This window comes from Melozone crissalis, unplaced genomic scaffold (assembly GCF_028551555.1).
Source record: "Melozone crissalis strain CALT ecotype California unplaced genomic scaffold, PUWL_Pcris_2 ptg000019l_1, whole genome shotgun sequence".
In the NCBI taxonomy this organism is placed as follows: domain Eukaryota; kingdom Metazoa; phylum Chordata; class Aves; order Passeriformes; family Passerellidae; genus Melozone; species Melozone crissalis.
In genome coordinates this window covers 728,070-738,515 of record NW_026535797.1, presented here as the reverse complement: position 1 = coordinate 738,515, position 10,446 = coordinate 728,070, and the positions used below count along the sequence as shown (strand labels likewise).

The 10,446-nt window shown below is 58.8% G+C and overlaps 1 protein-coding gene across 1 annotated transcript; it reads right to left on the bottom strand.

Annotated features, from left to right (window-relative positions):
* Positions 1-640: 640 nt before the first annotated feature.
* Positions 641-9,169, bottom strand: BNIP3 (BCL2 interacting protein 3). Its single transcript, XM_054276778.1, has 6 exons — positions 9,075-9,169; positions 5,998-6,172; positions 5,117-5,201; positions 2,845-2,951; positions 2,604-2,753; positions 641-1,547 (listed from the first exon to the last, which is right to left on the bottom strand). Exons 1-6 carry the CDS (start codon positions 9,109-9,111, stop codon positions 1,496-1,498), a joined length of 606 nt encoding a protein of 201 aa, XP_054132753.1. The 5' UTR covers positions 9,112-9,169; the 3' UTR covers positions 641-1,495.
* Positions 9,170-10,446: the final 1,277 nt, after the last annotated feature.

Sequence of the window (10,446 nt, the reverse complement as noted above, 5' to 3'; positions counted from 1 at the left end):
TCCCTGCAGTGAGGGGTGGGTGAACAGTGCAGTACCTCACTGGGACAGCCAGCACTGCCCCAGGGTGTCAGCTCTGGGGGCAGGAGCTGGGGGACAATGGCAGTGAAAAAGGGACACCCTGGTTTAACCCCTTCCCTTCTCCAGCCAGAGCCCAGCCGTGTGCTCAGCAGGGATCTGCTGCTCCCAGTCCCACAGGAAAGGGAAACAGCACCGGAGCATTCGGGGGTTCTGATCCCACCTTTGCTCTTAGGGGGAGGTAGGGAAAATTCCTTCCTGGAAAGGGCTGCCCAGCCCTGGCACAGCTGCCCAGGGCAGGGCTGGAGTGCCCATCCCTGGGGGATTTCACAGCCCTGTGGATGTGGCACTGGGGACATGGGGCAGTGCTGGCCTGGGCAGTGCTGGGACTCCATGGGCTCACAGGGCTTTTCCAGCCTCACCCCTTCCATGGTTTCCAGCTCCTCAGGAGCATCACGCCCTGTGTGGACAGTGAGTGCAGTTACCAGGGCCTGGCCGAGCTTCGCTTGATGCTGTTTCCATGGAAACTTCTCCATTCCGTGTCAGGAAGTGACCAGTGGGAAAGGGGCAGGCAGAGGCCAAGAGCCTCATCAGCCCCTGGAGGAAAAGGAATGAGGAAACAGAGTTCACCAGGAACCTTTTTATTTAAATATATAAAACATGGTATTTTGGCAAACATTCATTTTCTCATTAAATAAGGTAAAATCACGGAAGGGAAAGGCATTGCATCAGTAAAAACCAAGGAGAAGCCACCCTGTGGTTCGTGTGCCCAGGGCTGGGGTCAGGTGCAGAGTGAGGGGGGACAGGAAAAGCCTGTAAGCGACAGCCTGCGGTAAGTACAGCAGAGAACCTGGAGAAACTGCTGGGGTTCAATAAACGTCCTGGCAAAAGCAGCGTTTAGTAGGCACTAAATCCAAATTCTACCTCTGAACTAGGACAAACTGATGGAGTTTTACCCACGTGCTCATCTCCTCCCACTGTGTCTCCACACCTCACACCTCCCACCGAAGTGAACTAAGCCACACCTGCCAGAGGAAAGGCTGCCCGGGGCAGCGAGAGCCGCTGGGCATTCCCGGATCATCCCTAAGGCCGCTCCAGTCTGGGCTCGTCCCTCCTGTGGGGCTGCAGAGCAGGGACACTCCCACCACAGGCACGGGAGGGCGGGATGGACGCGGCCCAGCACGGGGGCTGCAGAAAGCTGGGGCTGACTGAAACGCGGAGCTGCTCTAATGCTCGGGTACTTCACTAAAAGCACTACGGGACATCACAGCGTCTGCACGTGCTCGTGGGGTTATCCAGCGGGATTGATCCAGAAGGCTCGACGTGACACGGGAGCTCCAGCGGCTCCCTTCCCATTTTTAGACTAAACTAAAACAGGACACGGACAGGACACACACACGACGGCCACGACCAGCTCCCCTCCTCGCACCTCCTGCGCTCCAGCTGCGGCTGCTCCGCTCCAGCTCCGCCCCCGGTGCCTCTAGAAGGTGCTGCTGGAGGCCGTGGTGGTCAGGCGCCTCCCGATGTAAATCCTGCGGCAGGACAGAGCACACGGTCACAGCCCGGCCGTGTCAGTGCTGGGAATGCCCTCCCTGCCAGGCCCTGCCCCCGCAATTCCCGGCAGGAGCAGCACTGCCAGCTGCAGCCGAGCAGGAACAGAACTGCCCCGGAGCCCAGCCCCAGCCCCGGGACTGCCCCTGCTCTGGTGCCCTCCCAGCCCCGGGACTGCCCCTGCTCTGGTGCCCTCCCAGCCCCATGGCTGCCCCTGCTCTGGTGCCCTCCCAGCCCCAGCCCCCTGACTGCCCCTGCTCTGGTGCCCTCCCAGCCCCAGGGACTGCCCCTGCTCTGGTGCCCTCCCAGCCCCAGCCCCCTGGCTGCCCCTGCTCTGGTGCCCTCCCAGCCCCAGCCCCCTGACTGCCCCTGCTCTGGTGCCCTCCCAGCCCCATGGCTGCCCCGGGTCTGGTGCCCTCCCAGCCCCATGGCTGCCCCGGGTCTGGTGCCCTCCCAGCCCCATGGCTGCCCCTGCTCTGGTGCCCTCCCAGCCCCATGGCTGCCCCTGCTCTGGTGCCCTCCCAGCCCCGGGACTGCCCCTGCTCTGGTGCCCCTCCCAGCCCAATGGCTGCCCCTGCTCTGGTGCCCCTCCCAGCACCAGGGCCCAGCACCTGCCCCACACTCCTGTGGAAAGGAAACATCCTCCATCCCTCCCAGGAGGGAATTAAAACATCTGCTGAGTAATTTAAAATAATATTAAATATTTTTAAATTTATGTCAGTGAAACTTTAAAATCTATTCAATACTAGCTTTTTGCTTTGCTGGTCTCCTAGCTGTGAGATGAAGAGTCTCATCTCCAGTGGAGCTAAGTGTTGTGTGACTACAGTTCCAGTGTACAGAATTTCTCATTTCCCTGCCTCTTAATTGTTCTGAGAAATTCCCAAACAGACAAAATCAGAAACTTCAACCATCCATCAATACCACAGGCAGGAAGCACTTCCTGAATAACCATCTCGGACAAAGAGGGAGTTGGGGATCCGAGTCAGGCCTCAAATAAAGCAAGTAAAAACATCTTTTTTTTTTCAATTGAACCTTACCCTAGTCCAATGGCCAGCAGGTGAGAGAGCAGCAGGGACGGGAGGAAAACCTTCAGGAACTCTGCAGAGAATATCCCCCCTTTCTTCATGACACTGGTGTTCCTCATGCTGAGCGTGGCCGTGCGCCGGGGGTGCTTGAAGAGGAACTCCCTGATGTGGGGAAGGAAGGGGAGCCCTGTGCTCAGGCAGCAGCAGCAGGAGCTGCAGGAGCTCTCCAGCAGCCGGGGCAGCACTCACTCACTTGGGCGGGATGTTCTCGGGCCGGCTGGACCAGTCCCAGATCCAATCCGCGTTCTTCCTCAGCAGCCGCTCCACCTCCCTCCTCCTCTCCAGGAAATCCTCCTCGGACTGCAACGAGAGCGGCAGCACTGAGCAGGGCAGGGGGAGCTGCCAGAGCTCTGCCTGCAGCCAGCACCACTGCCCAGCACTGACACTGACACTGAGCAGGGCATGGGGAGCTGCCAGAGCTCTGCCTGCAGCCAGCACCACTGCCCAGCACTGAGCACTGACACTGAGCAGGGCATGGGGAGCTGCCAGAGCTCCTGCTGCAGCCAGCACCACTGCCCAGCACTGACACCCCCCTTCCCAGCCCTTTCCATGCCCCTTCCAGGGAGTGTTCACATCCCAGACCAACAGCGGGAGCAGGGAGATCCATCCTCACTCAGAGCGGGGTGAGAATGGCAAAGACCCTATCCCATATCCAATATCCCATATCCAATATCCCATATGTGCCCGAGACAAGACTGCCCTGGCAGTGAAATCCCAGAGCCAAGCATTTCATCCTTAGGCACAGTCCCAAAATATCCCCAGCTGCCAGCCCTGATGGGCACTGGCACAGGGATTGCTGCCCTACCCCAGCCCTGATGGGCACAGGCACAAGGACTGGACACTGGCACAGCGATTGGACACTGGCACAGGGATTGGACACTGGCACAGGGATTGCTGCCCTGTCCCTGATGGACACTGGCACAGGGATTGGACACTGGCACAGGGATTGCTGCCCTGTCCCTGATGGACACTGGCACAGGGATAGGACACTGGCACAGGGATTGCTGCCCTGTCCCTGATGGACACTGGCACAGGGATTGGACACTGGCACAGGGATTGGACACTGGCACAGGGATTGCTGCCCTGTCCCTGATGGACACTGGCACAGGGATAGGACACTGGCACAGGATTGCTGCCCTGTCCCTGATGGACACTGGCACAGGGATTGGACACTGGCACAGGGATTGTTGCCCTGTCCCTGATGGACATTGGCACAGGGATAGGACACTGGCACAGGGATTGCTGCCCTGTCCCTGACGGGCACTGGCACAGGGATTGGACACTGGCACAGGGATTGGACACTGGCACAGGACTGCTGGCCAGGCTCAGAGCTGGCACATGGCCCTGGCAGCCCCTGCCCAGCCCCTGGCAGGCAGCACTTCCATCCCTGGCCATGGTGGTGAGCCTGGCCAGGTGTGTGCCCACAGCAGAAGCCCCCAGCCCCAGCTGTGGGGCAGTTACAGCACAAATGCTGAGTCAGGGCAGAGCTCCAGCTCAGCTCGGCTCCGTTCCACACAGCCCTGGGATAAAAATAGATCCTGCTCCCAGAATTCCAACAGCTCTGGATGCGCACACACACACACACGGGATGGAAATAAAACTGCCCAGGCAGCTGCAATTCTGATGGCTTTCTAACTTGGGGTTATTTGTTCTCAAAGTCTAAATAATGATCTTTAAACAGCTGAAGGGTGTTTCTGACAATATTAAATAATAATTTCCAGTAATAATTAACTTGCAGTGCCACATTTAGCTAACCTAAAGCTGAGTCCTTGGAGTCTGGCAAGAGTTGTAGAAATGATGCAGAAAAATTCACTTCCTTGAAATACTTCCTTCCTCAAAATGTTTTGTGAGTCATTTTTTTAATATTAAAAGCTAATTTATTACACTGGAGACTTCAGATTTCAGCCTGTCATCCTGCAATAAGCCCTGTATTGATTAAATATGGTCAATGTACATCATTTCCCCCACTCTTGTTGCAAATGTGTTTATTCATTTTCCTTGCAAGGTAAACAAACCTACAAAGTGAAATCAGAACAGGGAATTTTCCAAAGCAGCACATAGTCAGGTTTGGTATTAATTGTTAAAATACCTGGAATCAAAGCTATGGCAGGGCTAGGAAATTGTGTCTTTTTGGCTGCCATATTTAAGTGACTCCAGAAATTCTTGTTGCTGTCAAAATATCTTTTAAAATTCCTACTGAATGAGTGGAGGTGCATTTCAGCATTGGTGGGGGATGCAGGAAATGCACCCCATCAGCAGCCAAGGGAGAGGGCAAATCCTTCTGAAAAATCTCAGTACAGATTGGAAAGGCCAAACCAAAACATCCCCACGAGTCAGGAACAAACACAGCCAGGCTGGACCTGCCAGGGCTGCCGTGAGCCGTGCAAGGCTCTGCTTCGGCAGCCTCTGCTGCTCCTGCCCCAAGCACAGCGCTGCCCGCTGCCCCAGCCAGGTGAGCACCTTACCTGGAAGCTGTTCTTCTCCCCGCTGCTGTGGCTCTCTATCTCCAGAGCTCTGTGGCTGTCCTGGGGGGTCTGCGAGCGAGGAGGGCTGCACAGGACAGAGGCACCAGGACAGGAGCTGAGGTGTGCTGTGACCCCTGGAGCTGGGCACGCTGCCCAGGAGTGCCCCAGCCGTGCCCCGGGGGCTGCACGGGGCAGCGCTGCCACCCCAGCCCTGCTCTGACCCCAGCCCTCTGCCCACGCTGCTGGGGGCCCTGGCACTTGCACAGAAACAACAGGCAGCAAACGAGGAGGGGCAGCAGGGCTTGCTTTGAATCCCCACCCGCCAGGCCTGGCCTGCTGTGGAGTTCAGTCCTGGAGTTTGGGCTTTTCCAAACAAAATCTGGGCTGGAGAGCTCACAGCCCATCCAAATGCAGCACAGGCACTGGTGGCACTGCCCGAGCACCTGGCCCAGGGCTGGGCTGCTCTGTGACCCCCTGGGCATCTGCCCTGGCCTCCAGGCACACATGGACACACGTGTTCGTATGGGAGCACAGCAAACACACCCTGTGCACACCTGTGCTCATACAAAACACACCCTGTGCACACCTGTGTTCATACAAACAGCACCCCTGTGCACACCTGTGTTCACATCAAACACACCCTGTGCACACCTGTGTTCACATCAAACACACCCTGTGCACACCTGTGCTCACATCAAACACACCCTGTGCACACAGGTGTCCATACCAAACACACCCTGTGCACACCTGTGTTCATACCAAACACACCCTGTGCACACCTGTGTTCACACAAACAGCACGTGACATTCACACACGCATGCAGCATTCCTGCCTCTGCCTCACCCTGGGGACCCGCGGTGACCTGGCACAGCCCCGCTCACCTGTCACAGTGGGAGCTCTCCCTGGAGCTGCTCCTGCCCGACTCGTGCTGGGCGTCCAGCAGGATCTTCTCCATGTCCCCGTTGTGGATGGACAGCGAGGCCGGCACCTGCTCCTGGCTGCCCGCGGACGCGGAGCTGCCGCTGCCATTGCTGAAGTGCAGCTCCACCCAGGAGCCTGCGGGCAGAAAGCGGCGCTGAGCGCACGGCCGGGGCTGCCGGTGACACTGCGGGGACACCCAGGCCTGCCGGTGACACTGCGGGGACACGGGCCGGCCCTGCCGGTGACACTGCAGGGACACGGGCCGGCCCTGCCGGTGACACTGCGGGGACACCCAGGCCTGCCAGTGACACTGCGGGGACACGGGCCGGCCCTGCCGGTGACACTGCGGGGACACCCAGGCCTGCCGGTGACACTGCAGGGACACGGGCCGGCCCTGCCGGTGACACTGCAGGGACACCCAGGCCTGCCGGTGACACTGCGGGGACACGGGCCGGCCCTGCCGGTGACACTGCAGGGACACGGGCCGGCCCTGCCGCCCAGCTCACAAACAGCCCGGAATGCAAAGGGCAGGCAGCTGGGCCGGGAGGGCTCACAGGGCCGGGAGGCGGCTGTCAGCAGTACACTGTGTTTGTTTCTCTCTGCACGTACAGGTCTCGTAGGGTACGTTCAATTTTTATTGTTCAACATCGGTGGCAGTCAGGATCACCTCAAGGGCTTTTGCTGCCGAAGTTCAGTTGTTGGTTTGTTGAAATGACTTTGGGCCCAGGGACTGTTTAGTGCAGCCTTTCTCCGGTGCCATTTGTAGGTGCTGCTGTTAAGCAACTGCGGGAGTGTGGCAAGGCTGTCATGGGTTTGCTGCTAGCAGTATATTTAACACGGTCACATGGCCTTTGTTTTCCTAAGGGAGGGAATAACAACTCCCTCCTGGGCAGGGAGGCTCACTGCAGGGCCGGGAGCTGCTCCCTCCCTCTGGAATCCTGGAATGCTTTGGGTGGGAGGGTCACCAAATCCCCCCAGTGCCACCCAGCCATGGCAGGGACACCTCCCACTGCCCCAGGGTGCCCCAGTGTCCAGCCTGGCCTGGGGCACTGCCAGGGATCCAGGGGCAGCCACAGCTGCTCTGGGCACCTGTGCCAGGGCTGCCCACCCTGCCAGGGAACAATTCCCAATTCCCAATATCCCATCCATCCCTGCCAGGGAACAATTCCCAATTCCCAATATCCCATCCAGCCCTGCCAGGGAACAATTCCCAATCTCCCATCCCACCCTGCCAGGGAACAATTCCCAATATCCCATCCAGCCCTGCCAGGGAACAATTCCCAATTCCCAATATCCCATCCAGCCCTGCTAGGGAACAATTCCCAATTCCCAATATCCCATCCAGCCCTGCTAGGGAACAATTCCCAGTTCCCAATGTCCCATCCATCCCTGCCAGGGAACAATTCCCAATTCCCAATATCCCATCCCGCCCTGCCCCTGGCAGTGGGGTGTCCTGTCCCTCCAGCCCCCCAGGAATGAGCTCAGGGAACAGAAAATCCCCGAGTTACACCAGTGCCAGAGGAACCCCGCTGTGGAGCAGATGTGGCCCAGCCCCAGCAGTGCCCGGGGAGCAGAGCAGCGAGGACAGGAGCAGGGGGGCAGCGGAACTCCCTGCATTCTGGGCAGGGATGTCTAGGGAATCAGCAGGGAAAGGAGAGACAGGGCCAGAGGTGCTCGGGCTGCCCAGGGAACAAAGCAGAGCAGGAGCAGCTGGAGCTGCAGGCTCCCTCCCCAGCCACCCAGCAGCACAGGAACCAGGCGGGGAGAAGCCAGTGCAGGCGTTCAGTGTGAAGCAGGAACGTCAGACCAGCAAAGATATCCCAGATATCCTGGCTGGGAGGAGACCCAGGGCTCCAAAACCAAATGGAACAGCGCAAAGCCAAACTGCCTCATGAGCATCAACAACACGAGTATCTCCATCCCAAATACACACACCTCCATCTGGACAGCCGAAGTACCACAAAGCCTGCTGGATACAAACATTCCAGCCCACCGAGTTTGGAAGAGACGCTTTTCTTCCAAACCCCTTTTCCTTCACAGCTGGTTTGTTGTTGTTTGGGTTTGTTTGGGAATTTTCCCCTCCACGTGACAGTGCCTGGCATGTGGCAGGGAGCGTGTTCGGAGCCGGACAAACCCCTCCCTACCCTTTCCCCCAAAACCTAGGGAAGCCCAAGTTGTTACCAAAGAACCATCACAACCACTAGAGCTCAAATTAAGACTTTATCTGCTGGACTCTTACTGGGTACAGCCCTGGGAATGCGGGATAAAGCAGGGAGAGGATTGGGATTGCAGCACCAGGGACAGATTACGTGGTTTACAATTTTCCCTTTCTTTCCTTCTCCTTTAGGATAGAAGACGCGGTTTACAATTTTCCCCTCCTTTCCCTCTCCCTTCTTTTCTTTCCCCTCCTGAGAGAAGGGCTGTGCTGGAGCACATGGAACAGGCTGTGATATCACCATTTAAAGATAAAAGCAGCTGTGTTTTTATGAGGCTGGAAACACAAACAGACCGAAGCCCAGGAGAGGCGAAGCAGCCCGGCCAGACAAGTCTCGGGGATGGCCTCGGGACAGAGGGGTCTGTCACGACATCCCAACCCAGGACACATTTGCGAGCACAGACCAGCACCGCAAAGCACAGGATCAGCTGGGAGGCGTAATTTTCTTAAGATACAGCTTTCAAGGCCGGGAATTAAGAAGCAGAATTCCGCAGAGCGATGAGGATGGCCCCTAAATCGCTACACCCCCGTGCCAGCCGCACTGTGTGTGGGATTTTCCCTTTCCCGGCCAATCCGGGGCTATCCAACACCCGATCCCCGCGACTGGCCCAGCCCTGCTCACAGGCACCCCCACCGGGCCCGTTCCCCGGGACGCGGGGCGATGGACACGCACTGCGGCGCGCACATCGGCCACGGCAATCACCCAATATCGCGACACAGAAGGGCCGCGCGCGGGTCCGCCCCCAGCCCGCAGTCCCCGGGCAGTGCCGTCCCAGCCCGCAGCGCGGTGCCAGCCCTGCGCGCCGCTGCCCGCGGCCTTACCCTGCAGGTTCTCCTCCTGAGGGCTCTGTCGCGACATGGCTGGCGGGCGGCCGCGCACGCACTGACCGCGCGCCGCCCGCCTCAGCGCACGGTGACCGCCCCGCTGACGTCAGCGCCGCGCCGCCCGCCCATTGGCCAGCGCGGCGGGGCGGGACGGGGAGGGGCAGAGATGGGGCGGGGGGGCGCGCACGCTCCCTCAGCGCCCTCCGGGCCGCCATGATGGCGGGGAGGGAGCGGGGCCGGGCGGGGAAACGGGAGAGCGGGGATGGTTCCCGTGGGACATCATCCCTCAGAACATCATCATCCCGCCCGACATCATCCCTCATAGCTCCCGCTCTCTGCCCGCTGAGCGCTCCGCACGGCCCGCCGGCCCGCGGGCCTCCCGCACGGCGCTTCAGAGTCACACGGGGAAGGCGGACACGGGGGGGTTTCAAAAGATTCACGGAGACATTTCAAAGGATACACGGAGGGGGTTTCAAAGCAGACACGTCCACTTGCAAAGTCACAGCTTGCGGCCGCTAAACCAGCCCCGACGGCGAATGATACATGGCCCTAAAATAGGTAATAATCACAGAATGGTTGGGTTGGAAAGGACCCACAAGCGTCATCGAGTCCGACTCAGCCCTGCACAAAACAGGCCCAAGAAAATTAATAAATAATAATAAATAAATAATAGATAATAAAAAATCTTTTGGTCTTTAATTGACGCGATGCCATCAGGGCTCTCGACAGCGGGAACCACTTAACTCGTGTTGTTGCTTGAAAGCAGATACTGATTTACTGCTGGGACGTTGTAAAGACAAACGCATAAAACCTGATTTTATTTAGCCAAAGTATTAACTCAATTAAAGCATGCAGGCTTTTCTGCCTTGTCTGGAATTGTTTTCACCTGCGCCTTTCTGCAGCCGAGTCGCAGAGCCCAAGTGAAATACATCAGTAAATTGCGTGTGAGTTGTGCATATTGCCTTTTAACCTTCCCAGAAGGACAAGGCCGGGTGCCAGGGGTGTGGGCATGGCGCTCTGTGTAGCCGGTGGATAAGGAGGGGCAATGGAGCGGTTCCGTTCCAGCAGGGAAGAGCCGTCCGTGGCGGGAGCAAAGGCCGCGTTTAAGCGGGTAACGAGGGCCGGGTTCCCGGTGCCTGCGCTCGGGGCCGCTCCCGCTCCTCCCGCGGAGCTCTGCTGCTCCCTGCTGCCGGCAGCCCCGGGCACGGGGTACTGGGCACGGGCACGGCAGCCCCGGCCACGGGACACGGGCACCGGGCACGGCAGCCTCCCTCCCCGGGCATGGCCACGGGGCACCGCGCACGGCAGCCGCTCCTCGGCGGTACAGCAGGTTCTGCCTCCGGAGCTTGCTCCTCTCCTACAGCCTGCA

Bases quoted from the DNA above. Each gene is read 5' to 3' on its own strand.
- BNIP3 (XM_054276778.1), bottom strand. From the start codon at position 9,111: ATGTCGCGACAGAGCCCTCAGGAGGAGAACCTGCAGG. The intron at 6,173-9,074 runs GTAAGGCCGCGG...TTCTGCCCGCAG, and splicing joins TCAGGAGGAGAACCTGCAGG to GCTCCTGGGTGGAGCTGCAC. The intron at 1,548-2,603 runs GTAAGGTTCAAT...GTCCTGCCGCAG, and splicing joins CTGCTGGCCATTGGACTAGG to GATTTACATCGGGAGGCGCC.